General features: G+C 50.3%; 1 protein-coding gene across 1 annotated transcript in view; it reads right to left on the reverse strand.

Annotated features, from left to right (window-relative positions):
- Positions 1-23205, reverse strand: part of GREB1 (growth regulating estrogen receptor binding 1) — a 78370-nt gene that overhangs the window by 6360 nt on the left and 48805 nt on the right. Inside the window, exons 18-28 of the mRNA XM_033124235.1 lie at positions 21058-21397; positions 20051-20166; positions 17919-18118; positions 16512-16601; positions 13803-14428; positions 11370-11472; positions 8231-8389; positions 7105-7247; positions 4131-4292; positions 2196-2400; positions 1496-1670 (exon numbers count right to left, since the gene is read on the reverse strand). Of these exons, the coding sequence (XP_032980126.1) occupies positions 1496-1670; positions 2196-2400; positions 4131-4292; positions 7105-7247; positions 8231-8389; positions 11370-11472; positions 13803-14428; positions 16512-16601; positions 17919-18118; positions 20051-20166; positions 21058-21397 (2319 nt within the window). The remainder of the gene's footprint in view (positions 1-1495; positions 1671-2195; positions 2401-4130; positions 4293-7104; positions 7248-8230; positions 8390-11369; positions 11473-13802; positions 14429-16511; positions 16602-17918; positions 18119-20050; positions 20167-21057; positions 21398-23205) is intronic.

The raw sequence follows: 23205 nt of genomic DNA on the forward strand, positions 1-23205 counted from the left end.
GTTGACATGCAAACATGAGCCAGGCCCTCTGGACTAGACCCCTCAGGACACTGCTCTCCACTTGGCGGGCAGGGCTGGTACAGATGGGACCCATCACAACCACTACGACCACAGAGAGCCAGGCACCAGACTGTGCACCTCGAATTTATTATCACTTATCCTCACTGCAATCCTCTGACATAGGCACATCATCCCCATTTTACAGAGGAGGAAAAAGCAGCTCCAGGTAACTTGTCCTGTGTCACTCCACAGAGCTTGGATTCGAGGAGCTCTGTCCCCAAAGCCCACACTCTGCATCATGCCAAACCTCCTTACATTTCCAGTTTGCAGATCTGAAGGTAAAAGGTGGGAAAGAGTGAGGCTTTCTGCTGTGAATTCCAAATGAGAGAGTGGGAAGGAAGGGGGACACGTGTAGGCACCTCCCACCCCCAGGACCGCATTCGAGGTCTGTGAGGACAGAGAGGGAGAGCGGAAGAGTGACTCCAGGGCTAGGAGTCGGGGATGAGAGTCTGGGTCCAGGGGGCCCAGGCAAGTCGCTCAACTTTTCCGGACCTCAGCTTTCTTTTCCCCACCTGAGGGGCTTAAGCTAAACTCTCTAAGGACCCCACTGGCTCTGCCATTCCAGGGCATGAGCTGCTGCTGCAGAATAAAATTCTCCATTCTCGTCCGCATCTGGGCCCTCAGTCAAGCTTGTGCCCTCGGAAAAGTGACAGCGAGAATACTGAAAGCAAAGCAGATCACTGTTTTCATAAGCCATGTGCCGTCAACCTAATGTTGTCTCTCAAAAAACCAATCACACTACTCACACTAATCAGAAGTCATTCAGCAGCCCTCAGTGGAAACATCAACATGGCAAAATCACAAGGAAATATCGTGTGAATGATGCTCCATACAACTGCATCCACTGAGCCTGTGCTACATGGCGCTGCCCCATCGCCCACCTGCACCTGCAGGCACACCATGGCCACACCGCTCGAGACTGATGAACCCTCCCAACAAACCACCAGCGCCCCATTGAAAGGTATTAGCGCCCCTTTGAAAGACGAGGGAACTAGAAGCCAAAAAGAGTTAGTGCTCTCCCTACTGTCGCACAGCAAAAAAAAATAAAGCCAGGTGTTAGGAGTGAGGGTGTAGGGAGGGAGAACGGACTGGGAGTCAACAGGAGGGGGCTTCTGGGGAGCTGGTGGGGGCTCCTTTCTTCTTATGGGAGGTGGTTCAATGGGCGTGTTCAGTTTGTGAACATTTCTGTACATGTATTATATTTTCCTTTTTGTATGTATTTTATATTGGATATATATTGTGTGACTTTCTGTATTATACTTCAATAAAAACTTTAAACTCAAAGTAAAGCTAGGAGCGTGAGTCTGCCATATGCAGGGCTCTGTCCCCCACTCGCCGTGCTTTCCAACAGGAGGTGCCCCCTCCCCCGTCTTCACAGGGTGGATGAGAGCCCGCCCCTCCTCTGTCTTACTCGTAGGCTTGGGAGGCACCTCACCTGCTCCTTTCCCCGCCACAGTCGATGTCCACCACGTTCCACATCACACAGGAGTCATCAGAGATCACGATGAAAGGCCAGATGTCCTGCGGCTTGATGCCGAGCTCCTCCTGCCGGCTCCGCTCCAGCTCCAGGTTGTGGTAAGACAGCTCCTTGATCAGGAAGTGCGCGGCACCTGAAACAGGCAAACCCTCCCCTCAGGTCTGTCCACACAGGACAAAAGTTCCACTTAGAATGAGAACTGCTTATCGAGGCCCCACCCCCCCCAAACCGCCAACTCTGGGTAGCCCTACTCTATATCGCTCGTCCACCCACTTGTGGCCGTTGACGCGGGACAGAAAACTCTAGGGGAGAAAATACTCTCCAGTTTGCACACACATTTGTTTGCTTATCCTTTGCTTTTCTAACATGAACGGAGAACGAGTCAAATCAATCACCAAACCTCAAAAAGAATATTCAAACACATCAAAAGTGCCTTAAGGGATATGGGGAGGTTATCACTTTGTGAGGGGTATAAATGTCTAACTTGTACATTGTTTTATACACCTGAAACTAATAATAAAAAAATTAATTAAAAAAAAAAAGTCCCTTAAAAGTCCAAAAGCTTGATGACAAATGTTCAACTCTTTCATCACTAGAACATTCTCTCAAGTCTCCGTTCCCAAAACCTTAACCGAGTGGGCACGTTACAAGTCCCTACCGACTCCGGCGCTGTTGAAGATGCTTGGCAGCACCAGCATGATGTGGTTGGGCCAGTATTTCTTATAAATAGCCATCTCGTACTCCTTGACGACCAGCACATGCAAATGGCTGGCACCGTCCATCGCATGGTACAGGTTAAAGAGTCCGTGTTCGTGACGGCCAGTTGTTGGGGTGAATGTCGGACTTTTTATATATTCATGACTCTGGAAAGTAGAGGCATAAGGAGGGAAAGGGTAAACATAGCCACAATTATTCCCCTCCCTTTGAAATGTGACTTTGCAGCATCTTCCATCAAAAGACAGAGTCGATTTCCACACTCCTTGAATCCGGCTTAGCCTTGCAATTTGCTTTTACCGATAAAATGCCGTAAAAATGGTGGTGTGCCAGTTCTGAGCCCGGCTGCAAGAGGACTGACACATGCTGCCCTCTCTCAGAGCCCTCGCAGGAACAAGCCCGGCCTAGCGTGTTGGAGGAGGACAGCCCACACGGAGCAGAGATGGGCACCCCACTGAGGCCATCCTAGCCCAGCCAGCCCCAGACAACCCGGTAGCTAACCAGGTACAGGAATGCACGCAGCCATGCCCCTAACGGCCCAGCTGAATGGAGCCCAAACTGCTAGCCCACAGAATCAGAAGCTACGTAAATGTTTGTTTGGGAACGGTTGCTTAAGCAACCCAAACTAACTGGCATGTATCAATTACCCTGTCATGTTAGCATCTACCCCTGTTCTGAGTACACACTGCTCCTGTATGACTTAAATCACCCAGTCACTCACCCATATTGCCTAGCTATTTATGCACTCAGGCTGGGGATTTTTATGGAAAGAACTATGTTTTCTTCATCCTTTCCTCAACTATACATTCCTCGGGCTGAGCTAAGTCTTCCGGTCCCTCTGAATTCCTCAAAGCACCGGCCACAGAGCTGTGAGGCAGCTGGTGCTCAGAACCGGTTCCGATTGGAACTGGCTGGAAAAGGCAGGGATCCTTGATCACTGCAACACCCAAGCCCAGCCCATGGGGTAGGAGACACCAAATCCCAAAGGCTTCTCTGGTACTTTACAAATGGTTTCAGGGCTGGGTAAGAGGCTGCTGGGTCTGAAAGACTAGGTTCAACTTTACGGATGTCTGGCCCTCTGGAGAAGGAAAAGCAGCAGTTACACAAGGTTCCCAGTGACAGGGGCTGGTCAAAGGACAGACAGCGAGTTGGGTGAGACTGTCAGGCTGGCACCGTCCAACCAAATGCCCCTGTGAGGAGCATGTCTGTAGGGATGGTGGTCACAGAGAGGATGGATTATTAACGGTCTCCTCAAAAGAGGAAAGTGATCCTCTTTTGGAAGAGACACATTGAAATGTTTATGGGTGAAATGATACGATGTCTGAGATTCGCTTCCACATAATACAGCAAGGCAGAAAAGAAGAACAGATGACACAAAACCGGCCACAAGTTACTAATTGCTGAAGTTGGGTAACAGGCCCTCGGAAGTCATAGTACTCTACTGCCACAGCCTCTTTAAATGTCCCCTAACAGAGAGCATTAAAGAAAAGACAGTGGAAGCGAAGAAAGTCCTCCTAGCACTTGTTATCTTCCAGGCACTGTACTGGTTCCTCAAGTCAGTTACTCTAATAATTCTCCCCACGAGCTTCTATAACATTTATTATTGCCCAAGCTTACAGATGAGGAAACGCAGGCTCAGAGATATTAAGTGGCAAGTCCAAATAATACAGCTAGTAAAGGTTAGAGCAAGGCTCAAACTTGACTCTAAGTGACCCCAAAGCCCTTGTGTCCCCCAGTTTCCTCCAAGTTCCATCACCATATTGGTCTCTCCTTCCCGCCCCACGTGCCTTTGACTCATGGGGCAACTACAGTCTCTGGTTCTCCAGCTCAGTGGTCAGTTGCAGCCACTGATTTGACCCACTGGACTCCAAGCCAGTACCTTGTCTGTGACGAGGGGCAGCCGCATGCTCTCCAGCTGGCCTCCAGGTTGGCTGAAGACAAAGTGATGCTCCTTGGACTTGGGGATGATGAAATGGAGCTGGATTTCCTCTCCTAGCATGGAGTAAGAGAAGGCAAAGGCGTGCAGGGTGGACTCATAGAGCTGAGGTGCAAGGGGAAAGGACAGAGCTCGTCATCAGAGGCTGGTGTTTCTTCCAAGAAGAACCCAGGCCCATCGTGGCTGTGCCTACACACAGGTCACTGCCACCTCTGCCCCATAGCACGAGAAACCCACCGGCTGGTACCCGTACAAAGTGTGGACACCAGGTCTTGCTACTGGAGGCCACATCCACTCAGCTAGAGTTTGCTCCTGTCCCTGATTCTGAACACGCTTCACCTACCGTCGCCACTTCAGGTGCCAACCCCTCTGGATTTGGCCAGGAGAGGAAGGTTATCTACTAAAGCATTCATGCTGTAGATCACATTTCTCATTCTAATAAATGTGTTTTTCCATCCTACGTAACTACATGTGGAGCAGCACATTAATAAAACAATAAGAATTGCACACACTTACACACTTCTATCTTACTTACTATGTCCAGCACCTTTCTGTCCCCTTTGTGGTATAGTTAACAAGCATATGAAGCAGGCACTGCCACCATCCCCACTTTATGGATGTGGAAACTGGTATCCAGAAATCTTGGGCTCACTCCTGTCCTCAAGTCAAGCCTCACCTCTAGTCACTTCGTCTGAAGAGCCCCCCTTACGGCATATCTGTGCCAGCCTGGCTCTACCTAAATTATGTGACGCTCCTTCAGGCCTCAGCTCAGGTACCCAAAGGGGGCCTTCCCTGACCCCTCGCCCTTCCGGCTATGGAATGACTGAGGCCTGGAGAGGGTGGACACAGGCCAGGACACGCTGGCTTTAGACTCCTTCTCTAGAACCGCAAAGCCCTTTGGGAGCCGAGATGAGGGAGACATAGATTTTGACCTGGGAGGGAACACAGAGAGACACAACTGAGGTAATTTCATAAAAACGGTCCAGGGAGCCTTGAGAGTTGGGGAAAAGAGGACAGAATGAGCAGAGGCACGGGAATGCCAGCAGGGAGCTAGTGTACACCCCTCAGCTATCCTCATGTGGCCAGGTGTCCAGTCCCCTGCAGCTGTGGCCCCCAGACCTGAGGTAGTGGCCGGCCAGAGCACAAGATTACCTCCTCCTTCTTTCATGCTCCATCCTGCTATTCATTCACTGGTGACATTTACAGAAGCGACCAGAGACTAAAACCCCAAGTCTCTTTTAGTTCTCTAAATTTCAAAATCAAGAAAATGTTTTCACTTAAATTTTTCTCTGCCTGAAACAAAAACGATCTCCAAGGGTTGGAAAAAATGTCAAGAGAGTTTATCTGAAGCAAATTAGATTTCTGATGATTTTTAATCCTTTTAAAAAAATCATTCATATGTATTTTCTAATTTTGTCTACAATAAAATTGCATAGTTTTTAAAAATTAGTGCTAAAAGAAGACTGTGCTACTTCACTGGTAGCCAATCTCAAGGCCTGGCCAACTTTGGAAAATCAGAGCCACTGTCTTTTGCTCCCTCTGCAAAAGGGACAGACAGACAAGCCAGCTCTGGCCACCTCAGGCCTTTCTGGAAGCAGCCGAGGACAGGTGCTCTCCTGCACACATTTCCCGACCAGGTGTGTGACTAACTCGCACCTTTCCCTTGCTTGGGTCTGAAAGAAAAAGAAATGCTAGGTATAAAATCCTAGCCTCTATTTGTTTCTACATTACCAGATTCACAGGCCTTTTGGAAACCTCCTCGGGGCTATGACGAGACTATTCCAAACATAGCTTTGCCCACATCAGGCCCCTCCTTCGAATTCCCGCTGAAAAGTCCACATTTGCCCCACAGCACAGAGGTCTTTTGTGGTCTGGTCTCTGCCCACCTTCCCAGCTTCCTCTCCTCGAACCTCCCACTACTAGCACTTTATGCTCCTGCAATTCCTGACCAAAACCACTTCTAATTCCCCCAGAGACCCCAGATCTCCCCTGGTGCACATGCTGTTCCCTCTCCTTCTACCTGTCTTGGCCCCTTGGCAAAGTCTTATTGATTCTTCAGAATTCTCTCCTCTGCTCCAGCCCGACAGTATCTTCAATTACAAAACGGGGATAACACTATTGCCTCATGGGGTTTCAGTGAGAATCAAAAAAGAAACTAGACAGGACAATTTCCTAACCAATGCACCTTGAACAGATTACAGGTGTGGCTTGAACACAAACCTTCCCCGGGTGACCAGCCAGAGCCTGGGACAGCCAGAGCCCTGGGTCAGTAGCCTTATCCATTTACCCAGTGTCCAGGGCAAATGACACTGTCTACCACATAAAAAGGTGGGGAAGTACTGAGATATAAAAAGAGCCTAGCACACAGCCTGGCGCATAGTAGGTGCTCAATAAATGCAAACTCTTCTCCTTATCTACATAATTTCTATGTTTCAACCCTACTGCTCTTGCCGGCTTTACGTTGTTCTGAAGTTTTGCTTAGGTGCATCTCTCCGTCCCTAGACTGTTGAGTCGTGAGTATGCGGACAGTGTTCATTCATCTCTGGGTCTGCGTCTGGTACATAATAAGCACTCAGGATGTGCCTGCTGCACTGAACTTTTGAAATCGCTAGGACGTAAAGAAAAGCAAGACATCTGCAGTCAGGGAACGCTTGTCTCTCATAAATGTGAAACCGTGGCTAATCACTGCTCTGTAGTGCCAGCGGTAATCTCACAGGTTATTGAAGGGATCTGAGGATGCAAGTAGACCAGGAAGCAAGGGCTTCCAGAACGTTCCATCTCCCACTCCGGAAGGAAAACATGAAGATAGAACAGGGCAACAATAGCGTTGGCCAAGGGGAAACACGCGGCAGAGAGCTGCCGGAGCGCCCCAGAGGGCTGGGGGCGCGGGACGTGCGCCCGGCACCCTGCCGCCTACCTGGTAGCGCGGGTGGAAGCCCATGTACTGGTGGCACTGCTCACAGTGGTGGTACGTGTTGTACGCCGCGTACTTGGACAGCCGCATCCGCGCCGTCTGACGCCGCAGGTACAGGTCGTCCGGCTTCCGGGAGGTCCCTCTGTCTGCAGGAAATCCCCAGCGTTACAGGGCAGTGGGAGGCAGAACAAACGTCTACGCAAATGGAAACGACCGGAAATGCCGTCACGGGAGTTTGTGGGATCGCCGCTAGCCCGCCTGCGCCCTGGGGTGACTCAGCGGGTCAGAAGCGATGGTCTCAGTGGGGTAAGTAAGTAACGGGCTGTTCACACGGCGGCGTCTGACTCACGGGCCCACCCGTACGTTTTATCAACACACAGTCAAGGATTTGCTACGTGACAGTGTAAATCCATTGCTGGTGTAATATGCAAATACTGTAATGCAGGTGAATTGTCCCCATTTTCTCAGATGACTTGGCAGCATTAAGATTTTAGCACCAAACTTTCATTACAGACTAGCCTTTGTGAAGGACCCTGCAGTGCAAGTGATCTGTTCTGAGACCCATGAGGATAGAATTATCCTTTGAAATGGAGACTGCTGAGCACTTTCCTCGCACATTGCATCCACCAGACTTCCCTAGTCAGCATTTATAATCACACTGGCCACTGATAGTCTACGTTTGCTGATGGTGACCCTGAAACACTGCAGGGTCATAATACTGTGAAAGTCAGTGGTCCCCGAAGAAGGAGGGAGAAAACGAGGCCGAGGGAGGAGAGGGAAATACGTGCTTGTTGTTACCCCAATCCCAGGTCATAAATAAAGATCCATGTCTTTTATCCCCTATTAACCAGGACCTTCAGAATATTCTGACCATGACAAACACCAAGACTGCGCTCGTTATTCTCAGCACCTGCAGCGCAGCAAGTCTTCTTCCTCCATGAGTTTCATGAGGAGCCCTTCCTTGTCCTTTTCCAGTGAGGTGGTGACCTGAGATCTCTCCTGGGCACAGCTGGTTAATTCACCACCACCAGATAATTAAAGCCATCACCAACAAAATTTGGCAGTTCCTGTAAGAGGCTAGTCCCATGTACTTTGGAAGAAGATTACACATGACATTTAAACGTCTGACCTTCACTCTTTACAGCCTGATGGTGTGAACAAATCAGGCTGGCATCCTCATACTTGGGGTCGTGAATAATGTAGTCAAAAGGCAACGTCTTGAAGAGCTCCAGGTCCGGCCAGGGGTCACTGAGCTGGAGGTAGTGCCACTCTGATTCTTCTCTGAGGTCTACAAGATTGGGAGGAACACAGATATGTGACAAAACAGCGAGTGAGAATGATTTATTTTAAGTGTGCACAAGTGTTACTGAGTCTGTGGGTTACTAGGGGAACACCACTGGATCTTGAAGGCTCTTGGCACGGAGCCCATTTTCAGAATTGTTCTACAGAGGCGTTCATATCCACCTCTATCCAGAGGAACAGCCTCAGACTGCTTCCTGTGAGATGGATTTGTTCTTCTGCCCCTCACACTAACTTCAATCCTCCCAGCATACCTCCCCCTCCCCCGTGTGCTCTGTGCTTCTGCCCTGCACAATCCCCCAAATATACCACTCTGCTTCCCACCACCAGTGGAACCTAATGGAATTCTCTTTCTTGCTCTTCTATGTAAATGCTACCCAGCCAACACAGCCCAGTTCCTGTCACTGCATCTCTGGAAAGCCTCTTCTAGGTGCTCAAGCCCGCTGCTCTCTCCTTCCGGATGCCAACACCACTCGTGGCCCAAAGCACTTTTTTACGTTTGCCACGTTGTCACCTTACATTATGATTGGTGTGGTCTATGGTGCTCACTAAACGCTTTTTGGTCAAAACGTTAAAAAATCTAGTTGATCCAACCCCAATTATATAACATGTTGATAATACAGAGGGTGTCAAAGACATGTATACACATTTTAAGAAAGGAAAAAACTGTATTAAAATTGTTATACTCGGGCCAGCCGGTGGCTCAGGTGGTTAGAGCTCCGTGCTCTTAACTCCGAAGGCCACCAGTTCGATTCCCACATGGGCCAGTGGGCTCTCAACCACAAGGTTGCCGGTTCAACTCCTCGAGTCCCACAAGGGATGGTGAGCTCCACCCCCTGCAACTAAAATTGAACACGGCACCTTGAGCTGAGCTGCAGCTGAGCTCCCGGATGGCTCAGTTGGCTGGAGCGCGTCCTCTCAACCACAAGGTTGCCAGTTCAATTCCTCAAGTCCTGCAAGGGATGGTGGGCAGCGCCCCCTGCAACTAAGATTGAACACATCACCTTGAGCTGAGCTGCCACTGAGCTCCCAGATGGCTCAGTTGGCTGGAACACGGGCTCTCAACCACAAGGTTGCCGGTTTGACTCCCCCAAGGGATGGTGGACTGTGCCCCCTGCAACTAGAAAACAACGGCAACTGGACCTGGAGCTGAGCTGCACCCTCCAACACTAAGACTGAAAGGACAACAACTTGACTTGGAAAAAAGGCCTGGAAGTACACACTGTTCCCCAATAAAGTCCTGTTAAAAAAAAAAAAAGTTATACTCGAAATATACCGATAACAAAAGGTGAACCACAAGTCATGTTTGACTTCAGCAATTATACGAGGTGCTCAAAGTGGTTACCATCAGAGTAATTTTAATACAGCTTTTTCCTTTCTTAAAATGTGTATGCATTTTTTGGCACCCTCTGTATATTACACACATATACACATTTATCTACATGCATTTATCTTTCCTTCTATATTATATACCTGGGCAGAGTACATGTTCATAAGAAGGAGAAGAAAGAAGAAGGAAAGGAATGTTTATTGTGTATTTCTAGGTGCTCAGTGTTTCCTATGTGTAACATAATTTAATCTTCACAACACCCTGTAAAACAGGAATTATCCAGGTTTTACCAAAGAGAAAATCCGCAGTAAGAGAGCATTTAAGAAAATGGGCTTTGAAATTTAAGAAACTGGGTTCAAATTCAGTCTTTATCATTGGTGTATGCAAGAAAGTGAGGAGACAGAAACTCAACAGGCCTGTTTTCATCTGAAATAGTTAATTTTCATCTGAAATATAATCCCAAACTGTTAGGGGAAACCAAAGAAAACTCAGAGCTGGAAGAGCCTCTTTCCTTCAAAGGAAAGACCAAGGGCTGGGTGGGCTTCCTTGGTTCCAAATTTTCTCCAAAATTCCAGCACAGTCAAGAGCATCTGAAGAAGTGCTGTGTATGAACATGGCAGGATTTCCCTCTTTATTAAGGTTGACTAATATTCAATTGTATGTACATACTGCATTGCCTTTACCCATTCATCTGCTGGTGGGCGTTTATACCTCCAGGGACAACACACGGTTGTTGGCATATCTCAGCAGTTGAGAATAATGCTGCCGTGAACATGGAAACTGTGAGGTGATGGATATGCTAATTAGCTTGATCGTGGTGCTTATTTCATAGTGTACACGTATATCAAGTTGTACACCTTAAATGTATATCCCCAAAAAAGTGCTGTTTAGACGCCAGTGCAGCCTACTGGTTCCCTTTCTTTACAATACAAACAGGACCCCTTAACAAATTTTAATTCCCCAAACAACAACTGTATTTACCAGACCAAGCTTACAAGCCACTGGGAGGCACCTATGAAAAGGAAATGGAGGCGGTGTTCCACAGTTAGCATAAAACAGCTATTCGGAGTCTTACCTTAATCAGGGTAAATTCTGTTCCGTGAACAAGGAGAAAAGGCTGTTCCCCACATATCATCTATTTCCATTTTGCCCCAGGATATCGACCTCTATGCTACTTGCCTGAGTGGGGAACCTCCCCTGATGGATAACTCTGCTTTCTAGAGGCAGCAATCAAATCCAGGTTAGTGCCAGCTCTGCCGCCGCCCAGCTGGGCTCCTGAGCATGTTACCCGAGGAAATGGATACAATCTGTCCCTTACGAGGAATAACAACATCTACCTCGAATGCTGTGCAGAAAACTCAATGCGTTAGTTTGTGTAGCTTACCTAGCACAGTACTTGACACACGGGGGTACTCAGTCAAGAGTAGTTATTTTCAGTATGGTGATTTTATCCCACAAATGCCTTCCAGGCACTCTCCTGACATTGAGCAAAACAACCACAAGGGAAAGATCAGAGCACCCCACAAGGCCCTTGGGATGAGTCTGACTGTTAGCCTGAGAATTCCATCTAGAAAGTAAAAGACACAAAGTCGCTTGAGAAGCTGATTCCAAGCCCCAGGGTCACCAGTGGATAACTCACTGATATTGATCTCTTCCTCATCGTAAACATCCACTTCTGTCAGCCGAATGAGCATTCTGGATAAAATACTGAGGAACTGCAGGTAGGCGCCCGTCTTCCCGATCTGTGAAGACATTGAAATCGCGGCCAACCGTCAGGACGCCCTGCCTACATGCTGGCCCTGGCTGGAGCACCTGGCATGCCACAGCATCTACCTCTTTTAGACATCTCACCTAATTAAAATCAGAGCCTGGAGAGGGAATGTGGTCTAAAGAAATGTGGCAGGCGGACAGATGGACAGCCACAAGCAGGACACCTCCCGGCTTATAAGTCAAGGTAAATGGCCTCGTTTTAGCTGTCCACATTTTTTAAGCTGCTAGAAATCAGACTTTATCACAAGCTGAAGACAGTTTGCTTCAAAAAAGTAAACTGCCAATATAAAACAATTTCTTAAGAGTCTTGTATAAATTGCAACCCTCTGTTCTTATATTAATCAACCTGTCTACAGTAAGATAGCAAAATTCATTGTGCAAGACATAAAAAGTTTGCATCTCCTTTCTCTTCTCCTAAGTCCAGGAAAAGGAAGAAAATGATTTTTCTCTTCTTCCTTCTCTTTCTCATAGCGTCAGAGAGTCCCCGCTCCGGCAGCCCAGCACCAGGCAAGTATACTATTGGTTATAGGTTTATTTTGGTCACAATTGGATAAATGGGTGCCTGTCAGTTACCCTAGAATGCTTCCCTCCCGTTACTCTAGAAATGCACCTTCCAAGTTCCTATCTCAATGCCTGGTTCAGAGTAAGTATTCAAAAAATATTGATGAATGGAAATAACTTCTAAAAAATATGAAACAACCAGCAGAAGCTTCAGAGAAAATATTTGCAATACATATAACAGACAAAGGATTAAAACCCATAACCTCTAAAGAGCTCCTACAAAGCAAAAGGAAAAGGTAAAATGGCCGAAAGGAGAAAGAAACCAGAAAAAATCACTGTACAAGAAGTACCAATCACCAATAAATAAACAAAAGTATATTCAACCTTACTGATAATACAACCATAAAATACTATTTTCCCCCTATCAAATAGGCAAAATTTTTAAAAATTGATAACATCCAATAATGTGAGGGTATGGAGAAACTGGAATTCACTTTTTCAGAACATTTTTGTTTTTTCATATTTTAAAAATAATTACAAAAAGCACTATACGTTCACTTAAAAGTTCAAGAAATATAGATCAATAACGAAGTAGAATATTCACAAATCCCACTCCCCTTCCCAAGTAACAATTTAGTGGCTATTCTGTTAGGGATTTTTTTAAAGGCATTTTCACACACAGAGACACACACACACACACTGATTGTTTTTCCTATTGATATTACCCTATGTATACATTATTCTGCAACTTTTTTAAAAATTTCAATATCTTAGAGAAATTTTGGTGCCCGTCTATAGAGATCTCTCTCAAATTTTCTAAGGTTCAACAGCATGATCCAGTTGTACCCAAATTTATTCAACCAACCTTGACCGATGGAATTTGTTTCCAGTTTTTCACTATCGCAAACAATACTAAAATGAGCGTTCTTGTACACATTTTTGTAGGTTTGCATTTCTGGGGGTAGATCCCTGAAAATGAACACACTCAGTGCAAAGGTAGCACATCTCGAATTGTGCCAGTGACGTACTGATGATGGGGACAGTGAGTGACACTGCACGCTTTCTATGGTCAGGTCACGTTCTAGGTGCCCTATCATTATTCTCTTGTTTAATGCTCTCATCTGTGACATGGGTACCATCACTTTCCTCATTCTCAGATGAGGACCCTGATGCACGGGGAAGGCCGGGACCCACCCAGGGTATCAGGTGATGTTTGAGTCGTAATTCGACCCCAGGCAGCCCGCTCCAGGGCCCACCTTCCACCTCTGCACTGTTTGGGCAAAGCCCTTCCTCAGACCACACCAACCAACAATCCTCCTCACGAACTCACACTAGACACTCCGCAGATTTTTGCCAGGTGACAGGTGAAACGGCCTTTCGTTGTCAGGGAAACGCAATGAGTTGGGGTAGAGTTGGGATGCTGACAGCTCTCCTGCCTCCCTGTTATGTGTCACCAAAATCTTTTAGTGTTAGAGCCAGTAAATCACACAGACTGGCCGTGAGGACCAAACGAAATAACGTGGGACATGCAGCATCGCAGTCTGAAGAATCGAGGGGTACCCGTGGAGAACCCTTCCACCCCCCACATCACACAAACGAAGAAGCTGAGGTGAGAGGACAGCAATCACCCACCCAAGGGTGGCAGGCAGGTCCCAACCTCCGTCCACGTCGGGGGCCACCAGAGAAGATTCTGCCACGGGACTGGCAAGACTTGAATAAGGGGCCACTGTCTGTGCTAAACCTGCCCTGCGGCCTGAGCACAAGAACCCCCAGCGTCCAGGCCATGGCAGGACACACCCACCTGAGGGGGCCCACTGAGCAGCAGTCTGCGCGGGTGGAAGCTGTGCACTCGGCCTTCGGCACGGTTGCCGTAATCCATGTGGCTGGGCCGGGGCACTGTCCACTGCCGGTAGTACAGGGACTGCTCTGTGGACGTCATGGTCTTGCTGAGCAGGGGCCGGAAGGAGCTGGCCCACATGACCGAGTGGGAGGGCAGGAGTGAGGCGGCCTTGGGCAGGCCGCTGCTGTCGGTGGAAGTGACCACGTCATACACCAGCTTGGGCAGGAAGACAACGGGTGGCTGCTGGCAGGCTTTGGTCATGGAGCAGTGGGAGGCCTGCAGGACGAGCGTGCCAGCAGCGGGCACAGCGGACGAGGAAGACGAGCCAGAGGAGGAGAGCTGGGAGGACGACGAGGTGACCGACACCTGGACGCTCTTCTGGCTGGTCCTGAGGCCGGAGTCAGGCTGGGGGGCCAGCCCGGGGCTGTGCCTGTTGATGACTGCTGGACCCTGGCTCGCTCGGAGCCTCTGTTTGTCACCAGGGACCCTGCCCTCCTCTGAAGGGCTGCAGGGCTGTGGGGTTCTGGCCTGCTCCCCCTGCGAGGGCCCCCCAGGCTGAGCAGAGGACTCACCACAGAGCGCAGAGCCTGGGGAGAGAGGAACCAGTCAGTCGTGCCCCAGAAAAGACCCGTCCTAAAACATGACGCACGCCTGTTTCTGCAGCACAAACTACCTTCACTTGACAATTACTGGGAAGTTTTGTCAACAAAATTCCACCTCTGGTTAGATATAAACTCTTCTGTCCTATGACAAACCCAGGATCTGCTGTGCGCAGAGAGCTGGTGACACCTATATGGTATGACCTTGCCCCCCACCCCAAGGCCCGGCACACCACCTCAAAGCCCTCTCCTCTTCTCAACCCCTGCCCTAATCTGTTGCAGAATCTCTCCCCTTCGGCGCTCAACCTACGCCCATGCTTCTGGGCAGGTTGTTTCCTTTCTGTCACTCTTGCTGCTCTAGTCTCACATCTGCACCAGCACGGTGGTGGCAGCAAAACGCGCAGCACTCAGTCGGCTTTCCTCTAATGCTCTCATCACTTAGCTTTAGGAGAATTCAAGATAGGAAATGCAGCACGCACAGCAGCTACTCGAGTATGGAGTTTCTCTTGCTCCTCCCCACACAGACCACGTTGAGAGCCAAGGAGCGTGTGGGTCACCTGAACACACAGGAGCAGCACCCTAGCCCCCATCTTTTTATGGGCGTATATACACCTGAGGCTCCCCAGAAAGCAGGGCCGACAGGACACTGCACCTCTACTTTAGCTCTGTTGTTTCCCAGGATACGAGAGAGGCTGCTTCTCAGGCAGGCCGATGCCCTTTTCCCTTCCCCTTGGCAAGGCTTCCTGCCACCCTGCACACGTGGCTCAGCCTGCACCCCACCGGCCACACCTCAGGCAGCCTCCCCTCTGGACACGAGCTCCCCAGAGGGCTGCCCCACTCAACTCTGCAGCCTGCGTCTGCGCTGATGTCAAGGCCACAGCTCTGTCTCCTGCGTTCACCTGTGAGGGAGACCCTGCCCGCCTGGCTCACATTACCTGTGGGCTGCGTGAGGAAGGGGAAGAAGAAAGGAAACTGAAGCTGCCCGCAGGCCAAATCCTGTTGTGCCTGCAGGACACCCCCACTGCACGCACTCTCAGCCACACCCTGACCACAGTCAGTCCCCCACCTGCACCCTGACACCCCTCAGGGCCACTCACTGAGCCCAAGGACACCTGCACCTTCATGCCCTGAGCTTCCTTTGCCTGTGAAGTTTCCTCCCCCCCATATGCTCTCCTCCCCCCGATACCCTCCCCTCCCCCCGATACCCTCCCTTCCCCCCGATACCCTCTCCTCCAAGTCCCTGGCAAATGTCAGCTACTCTCTGAGACCTGCAATGACCACCCCCTCCCCCGAAACCCCCCACCTGAGATAAAATTCATTAGTTCTTTATATCTGTAACCATACCCCTCCTCATGTGAATACTTGTGCCCAAAAAACACTGCATCCCTATTGCAACATAACATGGTTTATGAGGAACCATGAATTCCCTGGGAGCTGGTCCATATCTTACCTGTCTTCAATGCCAGGATTCAGACATAAAGTAGATTCTGGATAAATGATTCTGATATTGTTTCATGTGTGTGGGTCCTGACTGCTCCCAGAGACCAAGGCGTCCCTGAGGGCACAGACTTGGGGCATCTACCCACGTTCCCTGCTCCCTCCAACAAGTGCAGTCCAGCTCATGGGGTCCGTGAGACTTGCTGCCCGTGATGCTTCCCCCTCAGTGGCGGCTTCTGGGTCTACTTCTCTCTGCCCTCAGACTCCATGACAACACCTCATTCAGCCCCTCTCCTGCTGATTCCCCAAAGCTGGGGAGCCCTGAAGGGGACGGCCCTCTGCCACCAAATGGACTGCAACCAAATGTCTCACACTGTCTGATTTACACATCCTATCCACCATGGGACAGAGACCACCATCTTCCCCCAGGAAAGGAGCCACTGACCCTCGCTGTCCTGCCAAACTCCTCACGTTCCCAGACCTAGTCCTGAAAAACGGTTACTATCTAGAAAATCCAGTTCTTCAAAGATTCCCTTCTCTTTCCAGTTCTGGGTGAAATGAAGGATCTCTGTTCATTCTCTGAACTCTCAAGAAAAAGGTCCAGCTGTGGGCTCTTTCCCACCTGCAGACTTACTGGACGCCTTAGAGGAGAGGGGTGAGGATGTTGAGTCGTGGGAGCAGGGCCTTTCCCTCTTCACGGGGCTCCTCTTCTCCGACGTGGAACCTGTTTCAAAACACACGCACCGAAAACACCTCGTAATCATTGGCCACACGTTCACCCAGCACTTTACAGTTTACAAAGTGTATGCACTCCTGTCATTCTCCCCACCCATCCATCCATCCATCCGCCATCTCCCAGGTGCTCCCCTCTGACAGAGCACTGACAGGACAGGGTAAAACGCTGGGTGGGCTAGTGAGGCCTCGCAGCTCAGTGGGGGCTCCCGCCCGTGAGCTGCAGCTGTAAGATGGTGTAAGGAGTGCAGAGAGAGGGGGGCCTGAGAGCCCAGAGGCCAGGCTTCCACCCAGCACAGGAGGGCAGGGTCAGAAAACTCTCTGGAGGTGACCCCGATCTGAGCTCCGAAGGGCCAGCCGGGGTTCCCAGGTGAAGCACAGCAGAGAGGGAACTCAAAGCAGTGGGGAAAGCGTCTGAGGGGCCCAAAGGTGACAAGAGCAGAGCACAGCCAGGGACCCACTCAAGTTGGGCATGGCCAGGAGCTGGAGAGTTGAGAGGAGAAAATGGTAAAGCTAAACAGGTGGGTCGTGGAATGCCAGCAGTGTGGGTCACCCACGGGCAGCAGGGAGGCTGAGGCATTTTAATGTCAGGGTCCCATTCAGTTTGTGACAGAGTGCCACAGTGCCAAGGCAGTCTGTCAGGCAGCTCTTTCAATCCCTGTTCTACAGCGAAGCACTTTGAGGCTGGGACAGGTGACATGATCTGTCCAACGTCACACAGGTAGCGGATGGAGGAGGAGGACTCAGTCATCTGACCCTACTTCCATCTCTGCACTACACCACACCCCACAAACACTTCGCATTTTGGTATTAAGAGCTTTTTGCTGCTTCTCGCTATGCTCTGGACTGCAACCAAATGTCTCACACTGTCTGATTTACACATCCTATTAAAAATATGATGTTGGATTTTCAAGTCTGCAAATGAACTGGCCTGTTTTCATAAATCAAAATAATGGACACATATTGTCAACTTGATTCACATAGAGGCAATAAGCCAGTGAATCTTACTGGGCAGTAATTCCACCAACAAGCAGAACAAAGCATGAACTTGAACCCTAAGAAATCTCCGTTTTTCTTCTTATTCATTAAGAATCCTAGAGCTGGGAAGAACTTACTGGGATTTTCATTTTTATACCATCAAAAAAAAGGGGGGGAAAAAAACAAAGTCTGAGCTGAATGAGATTTGTCATCTCCTCCAAAGACGTATCTAGATAGCTGTCACCCAGAGCTGCTGTCCAAGGCCACATTGAAGGGGGACAGCTGTCTAGACAAGCGCAGGCCGCCCCCAAGACTCGCAGCCCAGGCCGACCTTCCGTTGCCAGCTCCTCATCCTCGCTGTCCGTGCTGCTCAGCTTCTCTGTGTCGCTCTCCAAGGCCTCGCCGCAGACCCCTTTCTCCAGGGGAATCTGGTTGTTCACAAAGTAAGCAGCCAGGCCCAGCTCCTGCTCCAACGCTGTTCTCACCAAGCAGGAAGAGTTGATCAGCCGCAGGTCACAGTACCTCAAAGACCTAGAAGGAAACAGAAGAAGGTGTCCGTCAGGGGCTTTGTGCACACGAGCGCCGTGCCGGGCACTGAGGGAAACGGTGGGCAGGACCAACAGCCCCCCTTCCCCGTTAGGGCCCGAGGACTTGTGCCTACGGAGACGCAAACAGCATCACGGAGAGCCCTTCCCAACACAGTCGGTTTCACGGTGAGTCTCCCGGGGCACGCCCCCGTATTTAGTCTGTGCTGCGTGTAATCGAAAGAGCACCGACTTGAGATAAAAACGAGGCTCGAAGCCCAGCTCTAGGGACAGGACCGTCCACAAAGGTGCAACTCCTTGGAGGCTCAGGATTGTTTCCTCTGAATCATGGGAATGAATATCAACAACAATGTAAGTATATTGCTGTGAGGGTTACATGTGATAAGTGGATATTTACTTATCCAACCAACATTTAAAATGCGCCAGGGACTGTGCTGCTGGGGATAAGATGGCAAGCGAGTCATCAGCACATGGGAAATGAGGGCCCGTCTGGGAAGACAGACACCAGCAAGTGGTGCAACATCTGGAGGAGGTAAGCTGAGGACAGGCCCAGGCCGGGCTCAGGGGTGTGCAGTGGGAAGAGCAAAGGGCTTGGAGACAGGCACCCTGGGTTCCAACTGGTCCTGCAATGCCCTGTACGCAGTCTCAGGCAAATGGCCTTTCGTTTGCCCACCTATCCAACAGGATAGTAATACGACGGCTGCAAGGAGTAAATGCTACGTGAGAAGTCTAGCGCGGAGCCTAATACAAAGCAGGCATTCAGTAACTGCTTGCTCACATTTAAGATAAAGACGTTGTCTTAGGGCTTAAGGAGTTGAAGAATAGAACAATTAATCCATGTGAAATAGCAACAACCCAGGTCAAACCTTTGGAGACCCTTTTCCTGGCCTGTGCAGTGGCCTTGAGTGAGTGGCGTGTGGCCCAGTGGAAAGAAGCCAGGCTTTGGAATTGGGCAGCCCTGGAGTCCACTGTCAGCTCCACTGGCTTACCCTCTGCATGCCTCAGTTTCTTCATCAGTCATATGGGGCCACTGCAATAATACCCTTCCCCAGGGCGATGGCAAGAGTAAAATGAGATCAAGCACATACAAAGAATCTAGTAGAATAACAGCTCATAGCAGGAACTCAATGAATGCCAGCTCTCACTATTCTGTTACACAAGCAAAGACGTGCAAAGGCCATCAGCATGGCTGCCCGCTCCTCTCCATGGGTTTGAAGAAAATCTTTAAAAGCCAACCTGTCACCACCAATTCCAGCAACTGCCTTACTGGAGGCCCAGTAACCTCTGTGTCTGCAGATCTGTGCAGATCTGTGTGGAGACCCTGGGAGATACCAAGTGGGCTTGCAGCTGTCATCTGCTCGGCTGGGATGGCTCTGCAGAACACAGCCTTTGGGACAGTCAGCCCTGTGTGCTGGGACAGCTGGCTCTTCCTGAGAGGCATCAACCACCTGCCCTCTTCCCACCTCCTGCACCAGGAGGGACCAGCTATCACATCAGCTGAGACACCAGCAGGAAATGTAGCCCGACACCCCAAAATATTCTGATGCTTTCCTAAATGGAATGGCCATCCCTAACACACACAGCGACCCCCCCACACACATACTTGGGGAGAAAGTGAGAGGCATCAAACCTGTCTCCAGAGCAGGGAAGCCCTCCCCCCACAGAGCCTGGGAATAGCCCTCAGCACACCTTCATGAGCCCAAATGGTACCTGTCAGAGAATTAGGAAATGTGGCCCAGGCCTCGGACACATTTCACCGCCATCAGCTGGAAAACCCTCGTAATAAAGATACAAACCTATGGAGACCAAGATTGTGAATGCACCCCCTAGGGTCGTGCAGTGGAAGGCCGGCCTGGCAAACCCCCCAGCTGTGGGCCCGGCAGCTCAAAGACCCCGGGGTGTAGCACCTTCTACTCACCTTGGTAAAGATTCCCCATGCGGGTCCATCCCACTGAAGATTAGGATGCAAGGCAGGCCCTCCAACTCCAGGTAAGTCTGAGGTCTCCACTCTGCATCCTCAATTTTCTGCCACATCTGCAGATAATTAAGAAGAAATAAAACCGAAGGCCCCTGACTTCCCAACTAGCCCAGCTCTAGGGGGTCTCCTACTGATTTAAAGCCCTTACACCACATCCTTTGGGAAGAAGGAAGTTATCTGGACAGCAAATAAGAGGTCATCTGCTCACCACTGCTCCCAGCCACGCAGCACACTGCCTGGCGTGGATTGGCTGCTCAAGAAACACCTGCTAACTGACTGATCTTTGGGACATGGTACATATCCTAAATTGTGTCTAATGTTTTTGACTATGTTCCTCAATCATGGCGCTGTGCCTTTCAATCCTAGTTCCTACTCAATTATTGTTTCAATATTCTTTCTAACCCTTCTGCATTTTCCATCACTCATAGGTTTAGTGAGAAGCTGCTACGTGCCGGGTACTGTGCTAGGGTTTGGGGGGCTGAGATCTCTGGGGCCCGTTCCTGCCCTCTATCACCTGGAGAAGAGCCAGACGACAGATAGGGAACACCCAACCGGCCCCAGGTGTGGGGGAGGCCCCAAGTGTGGGAGAGGGGCAGCTCCTGAAAGAGGAAAAGACCCTGAGTCGAGTCCTGCAGGCTGGCAGGCACTAGCTAAACAGAGGAGGAGTACTGCACTGCCGGAAGAAAGAAAAGCATGCTACAGCCCAGCAGTTTCAAACAGCAAGATAGTGTGTTTGGGAAAACAGCAAGGGGGTAGCATTTATAATTTGGTACCTCTGGGCTGAAAGATGGCGGTAGGGATGTGGCAAGGGAGGTGGCTGGCGGGGTGGCGGGGTGGCGGGGTGTGGAGAGGCCATCATGGACGGCAATGCTAAGGACAGTGTCACCCTCCGCCTCCCCCATCCCTCTGGTCACCACGCCCCTCCAGTCCCTGACCACAGGGCTCACCTTGAGCTGCTTCACGAAGTGCTTCCCGACGGTGATGCCCGAGCTGGGGTTGCTCAGAATGATCTCAAAGTGCTGCTCCAGCGCCAGCCGCGCTCGCACGTGGGCCAGCCGCTCGTAGGCCACGGCCGCCAGCGGCGAGCAGGGCACCCGCAGCAGGACCATGAGCCCGTGGCCACAGGGGCACTGCTTCGGGGAGTTGATGAGGTTCTGGGTGATCTCCAGCGTCTCCACCGACGTGTGGTTCTTCATCTGCGAGAGGCCGCGCACGGCCATCATAGCGGCTGCGTAGTGCTGCACGAGAACAAACGTCCTGATCACCGCGCTGTGCAGGCGGGGGAACCTGCAACGAACAGACAGACCAGGCCGTGACCCCGGGCCCGGCCACGCCCAGGGACGTCCAGGGTGCTCGGCAGGAGAAGGGCCTTCCCTCGGCAAACCGGGAGCCCCAGTCCTCCGCCGCGCCAGGCAGGGCAACTCCCAGGTTACCAACAGGCGTGTGGCCTTTTGAAGCTGAAACAGAAGCCTTCCTTAGAAGTCAAATCATAAACCACTTTGTCATTTCCAGCTTGGGAACAAAAGGTTTGTCGTAGCTGTTGTTTCTCTGGCACATAGTGGCAGCTCAATAGATAAACTGTGCAGTGAATGAACAGATGAATGAATAAAATAAATGCCCAGTTAGTCAATCATCAGCTTAACTTACAGTTTCCTGAGGCAGGTAATTTGCCCCAGGTTCCCACTAGAAATAGGAGAGCCACCAGCGAACCACATGCCCCAGGTATGGGGGATTGTCCTAAAGGCACATCAGTGCATTCATGTCAAGTACGGTGACTTAAAAGAAACATAACTCAACATGATGTAATTCGACAGGGAATTACAAATCAGAACACACCCAGTCAAACCAGCAATCCCAGTTTTTGCTTGAGAAGCCATGGTGACCATATGTGTCTCCACACAAAGGTGGTAACCCCTCCCGTGACCACGGGCATGGCTGGGGCAGCTCTGACCCATGCGTCAGAATCACGCAGAGCACACAAATCACTGTTTGTCGGCAGGAATAGATAAACTGACACCCCATTTACACATGATGCTCTTGTGAGTTTATTTCGCTGTAACGAGTCCGCAGACTCAGTGCCTTTTGCAGCAAAGGTAATTTCTTGACCTCCAAAGACAGGAACCTTCCCATGGCCATGCCCCCCAGGCGTTCTACAGGGTGGCCAGCTCACCTTCCAACAGCATCTCTGAGGTCTCCTGCTAACCATCATTCTTCTCCTTTCCTCTGTCCTCTCTCCTTAGCACTGCAATGACTTTATAGGTTCTATAAACTGGAGCGTTAGCTTAATTCGCAAGTTGCCATCACCAGTGCTGTCTCAGTGGCCCAAAGACTGCTTTACTCTGTCCCTGGTGCACTGGCCAAGGAGTGCCCAGGAAGGAAGAAAGAGGGAAGCGTGGGGAATACAGGGTCTCCCCTCCTGTATATCACTGCCCCAGCTGTGCTGGCCCCTTGTCACCTTCGGCAAGGTGAGAAGGGAGGATGTCATGTCGGCAGAAGCACACTCTTTGACGTGGTGGGAGGCGCCTACACTCAACTCCGTTCAAAGGACAAGCAGAGGACCAGCCCAACGTCTACAGCTTACTCAGCACTCAACACGTTTGCCACAAGAGGAGAAACTGGGAGCAGAGAGCGGAGCACAGCAAAGGTCAGGTCTCGTAGCCTCCATGTCAATTCTTGGGGGCTTCTTCCCTTAGCATGTTCCCGAGAGCTCAGCTGCCAATCTGTGAGCTGGAGACGGGGCCTGATTAATCGCCATCAGCATCAAAGTGCTGAAAGGTATCGAAGGGATTGCGTTTCTCCAAGGGTGTGCTGGGGAACACGAACCCCAGGAGATACTGGAGACGTTGCACACACACTCTAACCATCTCCTCGAGACTTATAGCCTGCGTGGCACACGGAAAGCTCTGAGAACTCTCGTGGGAAAAGAAATCCTTTTGTTAAGCATAAAGTTTCTCAAGCACATTTGACCATGGAATCCCTTTTGGCAAACACCTATTAGTATCCAGCCAAAGCAGCATATGTTGGAACACAGTTTATGAAGCACATGTCTAAGTTAATCCCTTTGTTGGCAAGTGAGAATAATGAGGCGCCACAAG

This window comes from Rhinolophus ferrumequinum, chromosome 13 (genome assembly GCF_004115265.2).
Source record: "Rhinolophus ferrumequinum isolate MPI-CBG mRhiFer1 chromosome 13, mRhiFer1_v1.p, whole genome shotgun sequence".
Taxonomy (NCBI): domain Eukaryota; kingdom Metazoa; phylum Chordata; class Mammalia; order Chiroptera; family Rhinolophidae; genus Rhinolophus; species Rhinolophus ferrumequinum.